The sequence below is a fragment of the Bombina bombina genome, chromosome 5 (genome assembly GCF_027579735.1).
Source record: "Bombina bombina isolate aBomBom1 chromosome 5, aBomBom1.pri, whole genome shotgun sequence".
In the NCBI taxonomy this organism is placed as follows: Eukaryota; Metazoa; Chordata; class Amphibia; order Anura; family Bombinatoridae; genus Bombina; species Bombina bombina.
This window is the reverse complement of record NC_069503.1, coordinates 1,161,223,978-1,161,244,551: the sequence shown is the minus strand read 5'-3', so window position 1 is coordinate 1,161,244,551 and position 20,574 is coordinate 1,161,223,978. Positions and strand designations below refer to the sequence as shown.

General features: G+C 41.9%; 1 protein-coding gene across 1 annotated transcript in view; it reads left to right on the top strand.

Annotated features, from left to right (window-relative positions):
- Positions 1–20,574, top strand: part of LOC128661768 (cytochrome P450 11B, mitochondrial-like) — a 347,430-nt gene that overhangs the window by 65,980 nt on the left and 260,876 nt on the right. Inside the window, exon 2 of the mRNA XM_053715988.1 lies at positions 20,090–20,245. Coding sequence (XP_053571963.1) covers positions 20,090–20,245 — 156 coding nt within the window. The remainder of the gene's footprint in view (positions 1–20,089; positions 20,246–20,574) is intronic.

The window sequence follows — 20,574 nt, the reverse complement described above, 5'->3', positions numbered from 1 at the left end:
GCGTGCTTATTCCTGAGTAGTTAGCTGACACAGGATAAAGTATAGTTCATAGGTTAGGCGCCTTATATAACAGTTAAGAGGAGACTGGTGACTCACTGAGGAAGTTGGTATTAACAATAGTGATTTCACAAGAGAATCCGTTGACACTTAGAGGACTGGTGCTGGAGCTGTAACAGCAGCGTGTGTGAAGAGGGGAGAGCTGCTTGATGCTGCAGCAGTGCAAAAAGTGGGTATATATGTGTGCGCCAATATTGTGTGAAACACAAATGGCAATAGATCTTTTTAATAATGGCTTTTTATTTATCTATTTAGGTTCATAAATTTTCTTATTTTTAAATATTTAAAACAGACAGTCCATACAGTACCGATAATATGAAATTCACATTAAATACCAAAAAGATTTTTTACAATCAATAAATTTATTTGAAATAATAACTGTTAATTTATACGAAAAAATGTAGGCAAAATACACATGAACAATGTTAAAATCTAACTTCTCCCTATTGGTACCAATCTGAGTGCTAAATAAATAACGATATTTCCGGTTAAAATATATATAGTTAGACAATCTAATACTAAGATTAAAATCTAATACACAAACTAAAAATGTATCTGAAAAGTGTCTAAAAGAAGCCTTAAATGCCTTAAAGTGACCTTGTGCAAGGTAATTTTAAAAAACTTCTCATTAGAAACAGTTCATCAAATTGTATGCTTATAATTGGACTTAAGCATATGTAATGTGTTTAGAGTGATCCTCTCTTGTCTTGGAATCTGAGTTAGCAGTGTAAACAATAAGTCGGCATATGATAGGAGAAGAGAGAGAAAAGTTTTTACTCCAAACTCCAATGTCCGTCTATGATATTTCTCAGAAACAAATACCCTTTTTGGGTTATTCCTTTATGAATCGTACTTGTGCTTTAGAAGCAATGTCAGAGCAGAAGAAAGTACCTTATTTGAAACTGCTGCAAACCGCTGCAAATGCTCGTCAGTTTAGGGGTAGCGCCAAACACAAAGACTCGTGTCAATCCTAAGACACGCCCACAAGTGCGGGAAGTGACGTTGGCGAGTTGTATCCCGGATTGAAACCTGACTTTCCTTAGCAGCGTCCTAGCAGCGTCCTCAGCAACGTCCTCAATGTATCATCCGTGTATTGGTCGCAATAAGCTAAATTAAACTATATAAACCCCTAAACCTAACCCTAACCATAACATAACATAACCCTAAACCTAACCCTAACACTCCCTAACTTTAACATAATAAAAATATAGCTAAATTAAATTTACAATTATTAACTAAATAATACCTATTTAAAACTAAATACATACTTACTTGTGAAATAAAACCTAAGATAGCTACAATATAACTAATATTTCACAGGTAAGTTATTTATTTTAAGGTATTATAAAAAAAACTACTCTAGAATAAACTACCAGGGGCCCTTAAAAGGGTCTTTTGTGGGCCCTTAAAAGGGTCTTTTGCAGGGCATTGCCCTGAGATAAACAGCTCTTTTGCTCCAAAAAGAATACAAACACCCCCTAACACTATACAAACCCCCACCCCCCAAACTTCCAGGGGCCCTTAAAAGGGCCTTTTGGGGGGGCCCTTAAAAGGGTCTTTTGTAGGGCATTGTCCTGAGATAAACAGCTCTTTTGCTCCAAAAAGAATACAAACCCCCACCCCCCAAACTACCAGGGGCCATTAAAAGGGTCTTTTGGGGGGCCCTTAAAAGGGCCTTTTGTAGTGCATTGCTCTGAGATAATCAGCTCTTTTGCTCCAAAAAAATACAAACACCCCCTAACACTATACAAACCCCCACCTTAAAAGGGCCTTTTGTAGGGCATTGCGAAATTACAAAGACCCACTAACATTACAGTTACGGTTACCCTTAGTCTCGCTGAGAGATGGACCGCTTAGTAGCCTGGATCCCTATTGCTAAAGAGGGGAGAAGCTGCTTTCCATAGTATTCTATATGAGTCTCGCAAATATAGAATAATCTCCCTTAGCTGCAGTACAGCTAGGATACCCTTCTGCCCACAAAAACGAGTCAACGCTGCGATTGAGGGTCAAACAAGAACTCAGGACTGGAATGCCCAGCCTGCTTTTTATTAAGGTTACATGCACACAGGGCACTCCCAGGGGGAGAGGGGGGGAAGCACAAAATCCCCCATCACACATTTAGATAGAGAGCACTGTCCTTTGACAGGCCACAATAGGATTACAGTACTTAAGATAACAAGTTTACAAGTTCATCTTATCAATTAGCAGTCTGGCTCCAGAGGTGATTAGACAATAGTTTCTAAAAGCTGAAAAAAAAGAGTTAACTCTTTATGAAATGAAACTTGTTACAGTTTTCTTGGAGCCCTTCTTAGGCGCTGGCTTGCTGGTTCAGGCATTGCTGCTGGGAAATAAGCTCTTCACAACAGAATAACTAATGCTTCTGTAACATTGCTCCCTTTCTGTGGAACACTCTGGCAGACACGGTCTGACCCCTTTTCGGGGCAGACTAAGGCTGTCCAGACCGATGGTTATGCGGGGCTGAGGTCGGTTTGTCTGGACAACCCGTCGGCGTTGCCATTCTGTTTCCCAGGTCTGTAAGTAATGGTGAAATTGAAGGTTTGCAACGATAAGCTCCAACGTAATAGCCTGCCGTTATCTCCAGAGACCCGGTTCAGCCACACCAACGGGTTATGGTCGGTGACCAGAGTGAACTCCTGACCATATAAATAGGGAGTCAATTTCTTTAATGCCCACACCAAAGCCAAACACTCCTTTTCGACCGCTGCATAGCTGACTTCGCGGGGCAGGAGCTTCCGGCTGATGTAGGCAACTGGATGCTCCCCTCCATCTTCGCCTACTTGGCTGAGGACAGCTCCCAGCCCGAACATGGAAGCATCTGTATGGACGATAAAACGTTTGTTAAGGGCTGGGGCCGCCAAGACAGGAGCGTTAATTAGAGCATTTTTGAGAGCCTGGAAAGCCGTTTCACAGTGGGGAGACCACAGGACCTGTCGAGGTAAGTTCTTCTTGGTCAAGTCAGTCAGGGGTTTGGCAAGTGTGCTGTAGTCTGGTACGAACCGTCTATAGTACCCTGCCGTGCCCAGGAAGGCTAGGACCTGAGTCTTAGTGATGGGGGTGGGCCAATTGGCGACAGCTTCTATTTTGGCCGGCTCTGGTCGCTGCTTTCCACACCCCACCCGGTGACCCAGGTACTGTACCTCGGCCATCCCAAAGTGGCATTTTTCTGGCTTCAGAGTCAGGCCAGCAGCCCGGATCTGATCCAGAACCATTCCCACATGAGCTAAGTGGTCCTCCCAGGACTCACTGTGGATCGCTATGTCGTCCAGGTAGGCGCAAGCAAAACTCTGGAAGCCATCCAGGAGCCTATCCACCAAGCGCTGGAATGTAGCTGGGGCATTCTTCATCCCAAACGGCATTACCCTAAACTGATATAAGCCGAATGGGGTGACGAATGCCGACTTGGGGATAGCCTCCGGGGCCAGGGGAATCTGCCAGTAACCTTTGCAGAGGTCAATAGTGGTCAGGTAATTTCCCCTGGCTATACGATCGAGTAGCTCGTCTACCCTGGGCATAGGGTAAGCGTCCGTCACGGTATTTTCATTGAGCCTCCGATAGTCTACGCAGAACCGGGTGGTCCCATCTTTCTTGGGCACCAAGACAACTGGGGAGGCCCAGGGACTATCGGAGGGCTCAATTACCCTGAGCTGGAGCATCTCATCGATCTCCTTCTTCATTCCTGTCCTAACTGCTTCGGGGATTCGGTACGGAGCCTGGCGCAAGGGAGCTTGTCCCGGAGTATCTACCTGGTGGGTGGTTAAAGTAGTGTACCCTGGCTTCGGGGAGAAGGTGAGGTGTTTGGACTGGAGGAGTTGGTTGAGCTGCTCCCTTTCAGTGGGGCTAAGTCGGTCCCCTATCTGAACCTGCGCCACTATACCTGTGGGGAGGCTCTTTTCTAATAGGTCTGGAATGGGTAAACTGTCGGGGTCTTCCTGAGGGGAACAACATACGGCCGTCACGTTCTCTGGTCGCTCAAAATATTCCTTGAGCATGTTTACATGGAATGTCTTTCTAAGATTGTTGTCGTGGCAGCTAGCTATCACATAAGTGGTGTCTCCCCTTTTCTCTACGATCTGGTAGGGACCCTGCCAGGACGCCTGCAATTTGTCTGTCTTCACCGGCTTAAGTACTAACACCTTTTGTCCTATGGTGAAGATTCTCTTTCGGGCCCCCCGATCGTACCATACTTTCTGTCTTCTCTGGGCCAACTGGAGATTAGCCCGCACGGATTTGGCTAATTGCTCCATTCGGTCCCTGAGTTCCAGCACGTAAGGCACAATTGGGACACCGTCAGCCTCCATCTCTCCCTCCCAGTGCTCCCGGATCAGGTTTAGGGGTCCCCGTACCTTTCTTCCGTAGAGCAACTCGAAGGGAGAGAACCCTGTCGTTTCCTGGGGCACCTCCCGATAAGCAAATAGGAGGTGCGGCAGGAAGCGTTCCCAGTCTCGGTATTCCTGAGTGAACGTCTTGAGCATTTGCTTGAGGGTCCCATTGAACCTCTCACACAGCCCGTTCGTCTGGGGGTGGTATGGGGAGCTTAGGAGGGACTTAATTTTGCAAACCTGCCAGAGTTGTTGGGTCAATTCAGCCGTAAATTGGGTGCCTCGGTCGGATAGGATTTCTTTTGGAAATCCTACCCGGGAGAACACCTGTACTAGTGCATTCGCTACCGTATCCGCTTGTATGTTGGATAGGGCGACAGCCTCTGGGTACCTGGTAGCGTAGTCCACTACGGTAAGAATGTATCGCTTACCGGAGGGACTAGGGGTAGCCAGTGGTCCCACTAGGTCAATAGCAACCCGGCTGAAGGGTTCCTCTACAATGGGCATATTTACTAGCTGGGCTTTAGGGTGATCGCCTCGCCTTCCTACTCGTTGACACACATCGCAGGTGTTACAGTAAGTTCTAACGTCAGCGTGCACCCCTGGCCAAAAGAACGTGTGAGTAATGCGGTGTAGGGTACGGGTAACGGCTAGGTGGCCTGCTAAGGGGATGTCGTGGCCTATTTTGAGGATTTCTTGACGGTATTTGTGGGGCACTACCAGCTGTCGCCTACGCTGTCCCCTTTTCTCTGTCCAGCGGTATAGTTTCCCTTTTTCCCATAAGAATGTTTCGTTATCTGCCCCGCCCCCTCCGGTCTCTGCTCGTTCCCGGTACTTTTGTAAGGTCGGGTCAGTCTTAGACTCTGCCTCGAAGGCATCTGGGGTGTCCCAGGGTATGGGGCCTAACCTGTCAGGCAAGGTCGGGGTAGGTCTTACCTGTGTCTCCCGCACTGGTGAGAGCTCTCGCTCCGTCCGGGCTTGGGCCCGTGTAGTCACTGGGTCCGCCTCGTTGTTGCATACTGGAGCATAGGCAGAAGTCATGGGGCCCAAATCGTTGCCCAGTAGTACTTCGGCAGGTAAATTATCCATTAGGCCCACGTTCACAGCCCCCTTTCCTGCTCCCCAATCAAGATGCACTTTAGCTGTTGGAATTTTGTACACATCCCCCCCCCGCCACTCTAACGGCCACAGTCTGTCCGGATCGCTTGTGCTCTGGCACCAAATGACTCTGTACCAGCGTGATAGTAGCCCCTGTGTCTCGCAATCCCTCGGTAGATCGCCCCTCGAGCCATACCCTCTGCCGATGGTGCTGGCGGTTATCTGAGGCAGCATATACAGGGTCTGCCTCGTGAAGCGGCCCCACATATCCCTCCATAGGGGCCTCTTGGTTAACACAGAGGGCCCGGGCCGGACGATAGGACCCAGAGGGGTAATTGTAATTCCTGGGTGTCTGGTGCGTATTAAGGGGGCAGCTAGCCATGAAATGCCCTGGTTGCTTGCATCGGTGGCAAGTCGGTCTGGGACGCTCAGAGCTGTTATTGGGTGGTCCTGAGTGTCGGACGGGCCCTGTGGGCACCGGGGCTCGGAATTCAGCACGAGGGGGTGCATGGTAAACCTCTCTGGGTTCGACCCGTGCTGGAGCTCGGTAGTTCATGGGTTCGTGAAGACGGGAGTCATAATGTTCATCGGCCAATTTGGCTGCTTCTTCTAAGGTAGAAGGCCGCCTGTCTCGCAGCCATTCCTTCCCTTGCTGTTCCATGCCATTATAAAAATGTTCTAAGAGAAACAATTGTAAAATTTCCTCCCCAGTCACCGCTTTACTTCCGCTCAGCCAGTGATTTGCCGCTCTCCGCATTCGGTGCGCCCATTCCATATGGGTATCGTTAGGCTTCTTTTCCGTGCCCCGAAACTGTCGGCGATACGTGTCCGGAGTTACAGCGTACCGTCGCAACAGTGTCTCCTTAACTAGCTCATACTGTGTCACTTCCTCAGCACCCAGAGTACGAAAGGCTTCCAGGGCTCGCCCGGATAGTTTCCCAGACAATATCGTGGGCCACTCTCTGTTGGGAATCTGGTGCAGGGCACATTGCCTTTCGAAGTCCGCCAAATATTCATCAATCCCTGTCTTGCTCTCTAGGAAGGGTCGAAATGCCGCATAGGGTATCTTGGGCCTCCCAGCATTTTCGACAGGGATGATTACCTGCGGGGCTTCAGCATTGCGGTGTGCGTTCGCTAGGTTGAGTTCGTGGGCTCGAGTCTCTCGTATATCCTCGTCCGCCTCCGCCATCAACTGCTGTACCAATTCCATGGAGGGGTTCGGCCCGTATAATGAGAGCCTTTCCCGAACAATCCTGGTTTTTTCGTCACTAATCGTGGTCGGTGTTTCCGCCATTGTGAAGCTCTGATCCAGTTCGGTCAATTCTGCGATCAGCTCTCTCCTCGGCCGGTTGCTGGCGTACCCCCCTCTGCTTTCAAGTAAATCCTTTAGGGTTGTACGCTTCAATTTTTCGTAAGCGCTCTCCATCCGTTCTGTACCTCTCCTAGGAAATCCAGGAAAATCCCGCCGCTGCCGCCAAAAGTTACGGTTACCCTTAGTCTCGCTGAGAGATGGACCGCTTAGTAGCCTGGATCCCTATTGCTAAAGAGGGGAGAAGCTGCTTTCCATAGTATTCTATATGAGTCTCGCAAATATAGAATAATCTCCCTTAGCTGCAGTACAGCTAGGATACCCTTCTGCCCACAAAAACGAGTCAACGCTGCGATTGAGGGTCAAACAAGAACTCAGGACTGGAATGCCCAGCCTGCTTTTTATTAAGGTTACATGCACACAGGGCACTCCCAGGGGGAGAGGGGGGGAAGCACAAAATCCCCCATCACACATTTAGATAGAGAGCACTGTCCTTTGACAGGCCACAATAGGATTACAGTACTTAAGATAACAAGTTTACAAGTTCATCTTATCAATTAGCAGTCTGGCTCCAGAGGTGATTAGACAATAGTTTCTAAAAGCTGAAAAAAAAGAGTTAACTCTTTATGAAATGAAACTTGTTACAGTTTTCTTGGAGCCCTTCTTAGGCGCTGGCTTGCTGGTTCAGGCATTGCTGCTGGGAAATAAGCTCTTCACAACAGAATAACTAATGCTTCTGTAACAATTACAAACCCCCCCAAACCCACAAAATTAAAGAAAACTATTTAATAAACCTAAGCTTAGTGATGTCGCCATTAACTTCAATAGGCAGGCAAACTTTAAAACCTACAAGGACTCTTTCTTTCCACAATAGTGATGGAAAAGTTGTTTCAAGGGTACTAACACCTGGACTGTGGCATGCTATAGGGGGATCCATGGCAAAACTCCCATGGAAAATTACATAGTTTATGCAGAGTCTGCTTTTAACCCATAAAGGGCCTAAATCAACTAACATTCCCAAATTGTTTGCAATAACATGCTTTAAAACAACAGTTATGATGTCGTATCTATCAGGTAGTGTAAGGGTTACGGCCGCATCACAGTGACAGAGCAAACTCCAAGTGTTACGCACCGCAATCAACCGCAAACAGTCCACTTGCACAACCACGAGATAGATAGATTTGATAGATAGATAGATAGATAGATAGATAGATAGATAGATACATAGATTATATAGCTCAATCGATGCAATATACATATGATCGATACACTGTACATAGCTCAATAGATGCAATATACATTCGATAGATACAAATTACATCGATCAATAGATGCAATATACATTTGATAGATACGAATGTTATCGAATCAAAGATGCAATATACATTTTATAGATACGAATGACATCACCCAAAATATGTAATATACATTTTATAGATATGAATTACATCGATCAATAGATGCAATCTACATTTGATTGATACGTTTGATAGTTTGATCGATTTGATAGATAAATAAATCGATTTGAAATATATATAATTTCCCTGACAGAGTATAACAATAAGACATGTGGTCTGTGACCCGTGGTGTGTTAAGTAGTAATATTCTTAACATTTTACTACAACCTGTTACTCCCCCTATCAGATGAGGTCTATATGGCCTTCATTTTTGGAACCGGGAGATGGAAGAAGATGATTGTTCTGTCCTCCTACTTCAAATTTGTCAGAAACACAAGTGGCTGTCTCAAAACATCCCGGACAGACGATAGATCGATAGATAGGATAGATAGATAGATATACATAGATTGATAGTTAGATAGAATCGATAGAAGAGAAATAGATAGATTTGTTAGATATATAATTACCCTGATAAAGTCTAATAATTAAACATGCGGTCTTGGACCCAACTAGGTTGTGTTAAGTAGTACTATTCTTCGCACTTTCAGCCCTGTAACTCCCCCTATTGGTGGAGGTCTATATGGCGGTTATGATTACCCTGACAAAGTATAACAACAAGACACGCGGTCTGGGACCCATGGTAATTTTGTTGTGTTAAGTAAAACTTTTCTTATCACTTGAATTCCTCTTACCCCCCCTTTTGTTGGAGCTCTATATGGCCTGCATGATTAGCCTGACAAAGTATAATAATAAAACATCTGGTCTTGGACCCATGGTAATTAGGTTGTGTTTAAGTAGTACTATTCTTATAACTGTAATCCCTGTTACTCCCCCTATCAGGGGAGGTCTATATGGCCTGCATGATTACCCTGACAAAGTATAACATCAAGACACACGGTGTTGGACCCATGATAACTAGCTTGTGTTAATTAGTACTTTTCTTAGCACTTTAATCAATGGCACGAGCAAACTGATGAATCACAAGCGATCAATTTGGAATTTTAAAGATTAACAATACTTTTACAACAACTAGAATTGGTGGCACTAATTAGCTAGTTTGTGACTGGCACACAGGCTGGCAGGCAGGAGGAAACTGCAATTCAGTGGCACTAGTAGACTGAATATTTGCACTCCAAACAATTATGAATTTTAATTTTTTTGATACTGTTACAAGAATTATGATTGGTGCCACTAATTGGCTAGTTGGGCCTGGCACACAGGCTGGCAGATATGAGTCGTGGATGGTAGGTAGGGCAGCAATTTAACACAGTATGCTGTGTAAGTGACAAAAACACAGGCCTGATAGAAAATTAAGTTAGATTACACTAGCAAAATATTTTAAAATTTTAGATTTTAATATTAAAATTATGTTAAGAAGTGCAATGCACATATGAGTGGTCGCACTGGCTGGCTGCTACGTAGGGCAGCAATTAACAACAGTATGCTGTGTAAGTCAGATAGACAGTTAGACACAGGCCTGATAGAAAATAAAAATAGATTACACTAGCATAATGATTTAAATACTTTTTTTTGGCAATTTAAAGAAAAAGGTTAAGCACATACATATGAGTCGTGGCTGATAGACTTGGAAGGGAAGCTATTAAAAACAGTAGGATCTGTAAGTCAGATAAACACACACGCCTGATAGAAAATACTTTTAGATTACACTAGAAAAATTATTTAAATTATTTTTATGGGGGGGAAATTAAAAAAAGGTTAAACACATATGAGTCGTGGCTCATAGACTAGGGAGGGCAGCAAGTAAACACAGTAGGCTCTATATGTCAGCAAAACACACAGGCCTGATAGAAAATGATAGTAGATTACACTATCAAAAAAATTTAAACTTTTTTTTTTATATAGTTAAATTAAGGTGAAGAAGATATGAGTGGTGGCTGCCTGGCACAGACCAATTAACCAAAAGACTGAAAAAAATGAGGTATATTAATGCTGCTGAGCCTGACAGACACAGGCCTGATAGAAAATGTAATTAGATTACACTAGCAAAATATTTTTTTATTTTTTTTTTAAATTTAAAATAATGTTATTAACACTGGTGGCTGGCACAGAGCAATGAACCAGAGTATATGCTGTGTGACACAGGCCTGATAGAAAATGAAAAAAAATTACTCTAGCAAAATAATTAAAATTTTTGGTTAGTTAAATTTAAACTAATGTTGTTAGGGAGATATCAGTGGTGGCAGTAATCACAGCATATGCTATGAGCCTTAAACACACAGGCTGAAAGCCAGGCAAATGCTAATAAAAAAAATACGGAAAAAAAAAAAAACGGCACGAAATATAGCCCTAAAAAGGGCTTTTTGGGGTGCTGTCCTTGCAGCAGAGATGAGTGGAGTCCTTCTGGACTGTAGTGGACACTAAATACACTAGCCTAGCTATGTTTTTCCTATTAATGTCAGGAGCAAAAACACAACACGTCCTCTCATTAAGAAAGCAAGGTCGTTATGAGTCTAAAATGGCGGATTCCGAGTAGCTGGGAGGGTCTGTGAGGGAGTGTCTGATGTTGATTGGCTCTAATGTGTCAGACGGCTGTGACATACAGGGTCAAAGTTTCCTCAATGATGACACATAGGGGCGGATCAAACATCGCCATGTGTTCGCCCGCAGATGCGAACGCGAACAAGCTATGTTCGCTGGGAACCGTTCGCGGGCGAACAGTTCGGGACATCACTACCTAAGCTACCCATTGCCCTGAAAAAGGCATTTGTATGGACATTGCCCTTAAAAGGGTATTTAGCTCTTTTACTAAAAAATAAAACCCACCCAATAGTTTTTATACTGTAACGATCTTCATCCCGGCGAAGTCTTCATCCAGGCGGCCTCTTCAATCTTCATCCCGAGGGCGACGTCCTGATCCAAGTGGTGAGAAGTCTTCATCCAGACGACCTCTTCAATCTTCATCCAGGCGGCATCTTCTATCTTGATCCCAGAGGCACATAGCGGGTCCATCCTGAAGACATGCGGCGCAGAGCATCCTCTTCATATGGTCGCCGCTAAAATCCTATTCTATTGGCTAATTCGAATCAGCCAATAGAATGAGAGCTGCTTAAATCCTATTGGCTGATTTGAACAGCCAATAGGATTTTAGCAGCCCTAATTCCTATTGACTGATTCAAATTTTTCAGCCAATAGAAATGCAAGGGATGCCATCTTGAATCCCGTCCCTTGCATTGAAGATTCAGTGTACGGCGGCAACCATATGAAGAGGATGCGCCGGATGTCTTCAGGATGGACCCGCTCCCCGCCGGCTGGATGAAGATCGAAGAGGCCGCCTGGATGAGGACTTCTTGCCGCATGGATGATGAATTTGCCGGCTGGATGAAGATCCTTCATGTGGGACTTCAACAACTGGATCATCGGGGGTTAGTGTTAGGTTTTTTTAAGGGTTTTTTGGGTGTTTTTTATTTTTTTAGATTAGGTTTTGGGCAATGTAAAAGAGTTAAATGCCCTTTTTAAGGGCAATGCCCATATAAATAGCTTATTTTAGATAGGTTTTTTTATTTGGTGTTTGTATTTTTTTTACAGGTAAAAGAGCTGATATCTTTGGGGCAATGCCCCACAAAAGGCCCTATTAAGGGCCATTGGTAGTTTATTGTAGGCTAGGGGGTTTATTTTATTTTGATAGGGCTATTAGATTATGTGTAATTATTTTCTATTTTTGATAATTTGTTATTTTTTCGTAATTTAGTGTTTGTTTTTGTAATTTAGTTAGTTTAGTAATTAGATACTTTTTGTGATTTTTGTAGTTAGGATTTTTTTATTGGTAGATTAGTTTTATTTAATTGGTAGTTAGTTTAATTTTAATTTAATAATTACAATAGTTTAATTGTTAGTTTAAAATGATTTTTTTTAATTTGACAGGTAAGTTTTAATTTAATTTAAGTTAGGGAAATTGTAATTCTAATATAAAGTTAGGGGGTCGTTAGGTTTAGGGGTTTCTAGTTTAAATTAGTTTATTTCGTTGTGGGGGGCTTTTGGTTTAGGGATTAATAGTTTATTTTAGTATATTTCATTGTGGGGGGGGCTTGCGGTTTAGGGGTTAATAGGTTTATTATAGCGACAGTGTGGGCAGACGGCAGATTAGGGGTTAATAATATTTAAATAGTGTTTGCGATGCTGGAGGGCAGCGGTTTAGGGGTTAATAAGTTTATTATAGTGGCGACAATATCGGGGAGCGGCGGAATAGGGGTTAATAAAAAATTTTAGTGGCGGCGATGTCGGGAGCGGCAGATTAGGGGTAAACATTTATTATAGTGTTTGTGATGCGGGAGGGCCTCGGTTTAGGGGTTAATAGGTAATTTATGGGTGTTAGTGTACTTTTTAACACATTAGTTATGAGTTTTATGTTACAGCTTTGTAGTGTAAAACTCATAACTACTGACTTTAGATGGTGGTATGGATCTTGTCGTTTTAGGCAGTAAAGCTCACTTTTTAGCTCACGGCAATAAACGTAATACCGGCGATATGGGAATCCCATGATAAAACGTAATTTTTACGTATGCGGGACTGACGTTGCGTTACAGGCTAAAAGGTGTGCGGTACAGATATGCCAACAACACTTGTAAAAGCTGCGGTGCTGTTTTAATGCTGAAAATGCCATATTTTCAGCATTACAAGCCGCAACGCAAAACTTGTAATCTAGGTGAATGTGCTTAGTATTTTATCTAGTTATCCAGATGTTCCTGTTTATTCCTTCCGCATAAACCTCTGCTCTTGGGAAATCAGAAAAGAGTGTAAGGACATCTACCATACAAAGGCAAAGTTTACTAATGGTTGTGGGAGCCTTGTACATGCATATTGTTTTCCTTTCCATGTAAATGCTGTTAGCTAATAATGTTCAAGTATAATAGGATAAATCCAGAAACCATTGGACAAATCTAGTATAGTTTTGTTTGTTCTTCACTGTATTCCATCCACAATAGAGTAAAAAACATAATTTATGTAAGAATTTACCTGATAAATTCATTTCTTTCATATTGGCAAGAGTCCATGAGCTAGTGACGTATGGGATATACAATCCTACCAGGAGGGGCAAAGTTTCTCAAACCTCAAAATGCCTATAAATACACCCCTCACCACACCCATAATTCAGTTTAATGAATAGCCAAGCAGTGGGGTGATAAAGAAAGGAGTAGAAAGCATCAACAAAAGAAATTTGGAAATAATTGTGCTTTATACAAAAAATCATAACCACCATAAAAAAGGGTGGGCCTCATAAACTCTTGCCAATATGAAAGAAATGAATTTATCAGCTAAGTTCTTACATAAATTATGTTTTCTTTCATGTAATTGGCAAGAGTCCATGAGCTAGTGACTTATGGGATAGCAATACCCAAGAGATGGAACTCCACGCAAGAGTCACTAGAGAGGGAGGGATAAAAATAAAAACAGCCATTTTTCGCTGAAAAAATTAATCCACAACCCAAAAAAATACGTTTATTCTCATAAATGAAAGAAAAAAACTTAAATCAAAAGCAGAAGAATCAAACTGAAACAGCTGCCTGAAGAACTTTTCTACCAAAAACTGCTTCTGAAGAAGCAAATACATAAAAATGGTAGAATTTAGTAAATGTATGCAAAGAGGACCAAGTTGCCGCTTTGCAAATCTGATCAACTGAAGCTTCATTCTTAAAGGCCCACGAAGTGGAGACTGATCTAGTAGAATGAGCTGTAATTCTCTGAGACAGGGCCTGACCCGACTCCAAATAAGCTTGATTAATCAAAAGTTTCAACCAAGAAGCCAAGGAAATAGCAGAAGCCTTCTGACCTTTCCTAGGACCAGAAAATAAAACAAATAGACTGGAATTCTTCCTGAAATCTTTAGTAGCTTCCACATAATATTTCAAAGCTCTTATCACATCCAAAGAATGTAAGGATCTTTCCAAAGAATTCTTAGGATTAGGACATAAGGAAAGGACAACAATTTCTCTATTAATGTTGTTAGAATTCACAACCTTAGGTAAAAATCGAAAAGAAGTCCGCAAAACCGCCTTATCCTGATGAAAAATCAGAAAAGGGGACTCACAAGAAAGAGCAGATAGCTCAGAAACTCTTCTAGCAGAAGAGATAGCCAAAAGGAACAACACTTTCCAAGAAAGTAGTTTAATGTCCAAAGAATGCATAGGCTCAAATGGAGGAGCCTGTAAAGCCTTCAGAACCAAATTAAGACTCCATGGAGGAGAAATTGATTTAATGACAGGCTTAATCTTTCTGTGAAAAAAAACCAGAAAGAGCAGAGATTTGTCCCTTCAAGGAACTTGCAGACAAAACCTTATCCAAACCATCCTGAAGAAACAGTAAAATTCTAGGAATTCTAAAAGAATGCCAGGAGAATTTATGAGAAGAACACCATGAAATGTAAGTCTTCCAAACTCTATAATAAATCTTTCTAGAGACAGATTTACTAGCTTGTAACATAGTATTAATCACTGAGTCAGAGAAACCTCTATGACTTATTACTAAGCGTTCAATTTTCATACCTTCAAATTTAATGATTTGAGATCCTGATGGAAAAACGGACCTTGAGACTGTAGGTCTGGCCTTAACGGAAGTGGCCAAGGCTGGCAACTGGACATCCGAACCAGATCCGCATACCAAAACCTGTGTGGCCATGCTGGAGCTACCAGCAACACAAATGATTGTTCCATGATGATTTTGGAGATCACTCTTGGAAGGAGAACTAGAGGCGGGAAAATGTAAGCAGGATGATAACACCAAGGAAGTGTCAGCGCATCCACTGCTTCCGCCTGAACATCCCTGGACCTAGACAGGTATCTGGGAAGTTTCCTGTTTAGATGAGAGGCCATGAGATCTATCTCTGGAAGACCCCACATCTGAACAATCTGAGAAAACACATCTGGATGGAGAGACCACTCCCCTGGATGTAAAGTCTGACGGCTGAGATAATCCGCCTCCCAATTGTCTACACCTGGGATATGCACTGCAGAGATTAGACAGGAGCTGGATTCCGCCCAAGCAAGTATCCGAGATACTTCTTTCATAGATTGGGGACTGTGAGTCCCACCCTGATGATTGACATATGCCACTGTTGTGATATTGTCTGTCTGAAAACAAATGAATGGTTCTCTCTTTAACAGAGGCCAAAACTGAAGAGCTCTGAGAATTGCACAGAGTTCTAAAATATTTATTGGCAATCTCGCCTCTTGAGATTTCCAAACCCCTTGTGCCGTCAGAGATCCCCAAACAGCTCCCCAACCTGAAAGACTCGCATCTGTTGTGATCACAGTCCAGGTTGGCCAAACAAAAGAAGCCCCTTGAACTAAATGATGGTGATCTATCCACCACATCAGAGCATCGTACATTGGGATTTAAGGATATTAATTGTGATATCTTTGTATAATCCCTGCACCATTGGTTCAGCATACAAAGCTGAAGAGGTCTCATGTGAAAACGAGCAAAGGGGATCGCGTCCGATGCTGCAGTCATGAGACCTAAAACTTCCATGCACATAGCCACTGAAGGGAATGACCGAGACTGAAGGTGCCGGCAGGCTGCAACCAATTCATGGACACTGAATCTATCTGGAAGCCTAAAAAGGTGACCCTTGTCTGAGGAATCAAGAAACTTTTTGGTAAATTGATCCTCCAACCATGTTTCCGAAGAAACAACACTAGTTGATTCTGGGAGATTCTGCAGTACGTAAAGACTGAGCTAGTACCAAGATATCGTCCAAATAAGGAAACACTGCAATACCCTGTTCTCTGATTACAGAGAGTAGGGCACCTAGAACCTTTGAAAAGATTCTTGGAGCTGTTGCTAGGCCAAATGGAAGAGCAACAAATTGGTAATGCTTGTCTAGAAAAGAGAATCTCAGAAACTGATAATGTTCTGAATGAATCGGAATATGAAGGAATGCATCCTGCAAGTCTATTGTGGACATATAATGTCCTCACTGAACAAAAGGCAGAATAGTCCTTATAGTCACCATCTTGAAAGTTGGTACTCTTACATAACAATTCAAAATTTTCAGATCCAGAACTGGTCTGAATAAATTTTCCTTCTTTGGGACAATGAATAGATTTGAATAAAACCCCAAACCTTGTTCCTGAAAAGGAACTGGCATGATTACTCCTGAAGACTCCAGGTCTGAAACACACTTCAGGAAAGCCTGAGCTTTTACTGGATTTGCTGTGATACGTGAGAGAAAAAAATCTTCTCACAGGAGGTCTTACTCTGAATCCTATTCGATACCCTTGAGAGACAATGATCTGAATCCATTGATTTTGGAGAGAATTTATCCAAATATCCTTGAAAAACCTTAATCTGCCCCCTACCAGCTGAGCTGGAATGAGGACCGCACCTTTATGCGGACTTAGGGGCTGACTTTGGTTTCCTAAATGGCTTGGATTTATTCCAATTTGAGGACGGCTTCCAATTGGAAACAGATTCCTTGGGGGAAGGATTAAGTTTTTGTTCCTTATTTTGATGAAAGGAACGAAAACGGTTAGAAGCCTTAGATTTACCCTTAGGTTTTTTATCCTGAGGGAGAAAAACTCCCTTTCCCCCAGTGACAGTTGAAATAATAGAATACAACTGAGAACCAAATAAATTATTACCTTGGAAAGAAAGAGATAGTAATCTAGATTTAGATGTCATATCAGCATTCCAAGATTTAAGCCACAAAGCTCTTCTAGCTAATATAGCTAAAGACATTGATCTAACATCAATTTTGATAATATCAAAAATGGCATCACAAATAAAATGATTAACATATTGCAGTAAGTGAATAATGCTAGATAAGTCAGAATCCAATTCTTCTTGCGCTAAATTCTCCAACCAGAAAGTTGATGCAGCCGCAACATCAGCCAAAGAAATTGCAGGTCTGAGAAGATGACCTGAATATAAATAGGCCTTCCTTAGATAAGATTCAAGCTTCCTATCTAAAGGATCCTTAAAGGAAGTACTATCTTCCATAGGAATAATGTTACGTTTAGCAAGAGTAGAAATAGCCCCATCAACTTTGGGGATTTTTTCCCAAAACTCTATAGAATTTGCTGGTAAAGGATACAATTTTTAAACCTTGAAGAAGGAATAAAAGAAGTACCTGGCTTATTCCATTCCTTAGAAATCATATCAGAAATAGCCTCAGGAATAGGAAAAAACAGCATTTAAACGTTTATTAGACTGAACGTCAAGAGGACTGGTTACCTCAATATCCAAAGTAATTAACACTTCTTTTAATAAAGAACGCATATATGTCTGAGGAAGAATCTTCTGTATCAGATAGATCCTCATGAGAAGAGGATAAATTATTATGTTGTTGGTCATTTGAAATTTCATCAACTAAATGAGAAGTTTTAAAAGACCTTTTACGTTTATTAGAAGGTGGAAATGCAGACAAAGCCTTCAGGATAGAATCAGAAACAAATTCTTTAAAATTTACAGGTATATCATGCACATTAGAAGTTGAAGGAACTGCAACTGGCAATGTACTATTACTGATGGATACACTATCTGCATGTAAAAGTTTATCATGACAACTATTACAAATGACATTCTGCGAAATAATGTCTACAATTTTACAACAAATGCACTTAGCTTTGGTAGAACCGATGTCAGGGAGCAATGTTCCAGCAGAAACTTCTGAGGCAGGATCAGATTGAGACATCTTGCAAAATGTAAGAGAAAAAACAACATATAAAGCAAAATTATCTATTTCCTTATATGACAGTTTCAGGAATGGGAAAAAATGCACATAGCATAGCCCTCTGATAGAGAAAAAGGCAAGAGGCAAACATCAATGGGGTATTGAAATAATGAAAAAGTTTGGCACCAAGTATGACGCACAACATAACTTAAACTTTTTTGGCGCCAAAAATAACTGGAAATGACACACTCGCGTCACTAATGACGCAACCGTGTGAAAGGTCTCGGCGTCAAGTATGACGTCGGAAATGACGAAGTTGCATCATAGACGTATTTTTTCGCTCCAAAAATATTTTCTCGACAAGAATGACGCAATAAAGTTTAGCATTTGACACACCCGGGAGCCTAATACCGCCCGCAATTTGCAAGAAGTAGTCAATTGAAAAAAAGACTAAACCCCAGGTAAGAAATACATTTCATATTTAAAAGATGTTTATATTCCCCAAATATGAAACTGACAGCCTGCAGAAGGAAATACATGAACCTGACTCATGGCAAATATAAGTACAATACATATATTTAGAACTTTATATAAATGCATAAAGTGCCAAACCATAGCTGAGGTGTCTTAAGTAATAAAAACATACTTACCAAAAAGACACCCATCCACATATAGCAGATAGCGAAACCAGTACTAAAACAGTTATCAGTAGAGGTAATGGTAAATTGAGAGTATATCATCGATCTGAAAAGGGAGGTAGGAGATGAATCTCTACGACCGATAACAGAGAACCTATGAAATAGACCCCCATTAGGGAAATCATCGTATTCAATAAGTGATACTCCCTTCATGTCTTTCTGACATTCACTGTACTCTGAGAGGAACCGGGCTTCAAAATGCTGTGAAGCGCATATCAACGTAGAAATCTTAGCACAAACTTACTTCACCACCTCCATAGGAGGCAACGTTTGTAAAACTGAATTGTGGGTGTGGTGAGGAGTGTATTTATAGGCATTTTGAGGTTTGGGAAACTTTGCCCCTCCTGGTAGGATTGTATATCCCATATGTCACTAGCTCATGGACTCTTGCCAATTACATGAAAGAAAAAGACTATACCCCAGGTAAGAAATACATTTTCATAAAAAAGCATTTCCCAGATATGAAAATGACAGTCTGCAAAAAAGGAAATATACTGAAAACCTGACTCATGGCAAATATAAGTACAATACATATATTTAGAACTTTATATAAATACATAAAGTGCCAAACCATAGCTGAGAGTGTCTTAAGTAAATGAAAACATACTTTCCAAAAGATACCCATCCACATATAGCAGATAGCCAAACCAGTACTGAAACAGTTATCAGTAGAGGTAATGGAATATGAGAGTATATCATCGATCTGAAAAGGGAGGTAGGAGAGGAATCTCTACGACCGATAACAGAGAACCTATGAAATAGATCCCCCGTGAGGAAAACCATTGCATTCAATAGGTGATACTCCCTTCACATCCCTCTGACATTCACTGTACTCTGAGAGGAATCGGGCTTCAAAATGCTGAGAAGCGCATATCAATGTAGAAATCTTAGCACAAACTTACTTCACCACCTCCATAGGAGGCAAAGTTTGTAAAACTGAATTGTGGGTGTGGTGAGGGGTGTATTTATAGGCATTTTGAGGTTTGGGAAACTTTGCCCCTCCTGGTAGGATTGTATATCCCACATGTCACTAGTTCATGGACTCTTGCCAATTACATGAAAGAAAAAAGCTTTTTTCAGCACACCCCATAGAAGTCTATAGGGAGGAGTTAGCATGGTTGTGCTATCCGTAGTCCTGAACTTAATATCCCTGAGTGTTTCATTTCCGCACTAACTTTTTACTTTCAACTTGAAATATGCTTTTGAGCGTCACTTGGTAAAATAACAATAAATTCTGCTTGTTGACTCACAGCACTACAGACTTTGATAAATGATTAGAATAATAATAGCAATAATTTTGACTTTGGGAGACAGCAGTCCTTCTGTGTTGCTGCCACTCTGATCTCATTCCAAGAGATTTCTCATTTGGTACCACATTTTGTTTAACCATCAAAAGAGATGAGTAGTCAAATGATATTCCATTTAATTATTTCTTGATTGTGTAACTTTCTCCTCCTGTTGTACAGCCACATTGTATATAACATCACTGTTATATTGTTATCTTCTGTCTATGTTAACCAAACAAAAGACATATGTAATATATACACAGTGTGTGTCTGCAGGGAGAATCTGGGAACCCACAGCAGCGTCAACATACTGAACCCTCCAGATGTTGCCCGTCTCTACCAGTCAGAGGGCGTCTTTCCACGCAGGATGGGAATGGAGGCCTGGGCTACACACCGAGATATGCGTAACCACAAGTGCGGTGTTTTCCTTCTGTGAGTGACACTTCCCTACAAATCAAAATCTAGTTAAATGTAATGCTCATCACACATTCCCCCCTCAAATACTAATACAGGATACACCCCGTAAACCAATACAAACTGTACCCATCCCTGATACCAATACAGACTGCATGCATCTCCTCAGTAATAATACAGGGTACACTCCGCAAACCAATACAAACTGTACCCATTCCTGATACCAATACAGACTACACACATCTCCCCAGTACGAATACAGGATACACCCTCAAAAAAACAATACTGTTATGGTATAACCATGATATCAAGGGTTAATACCAGATGACAGATACCCTGAATACGGG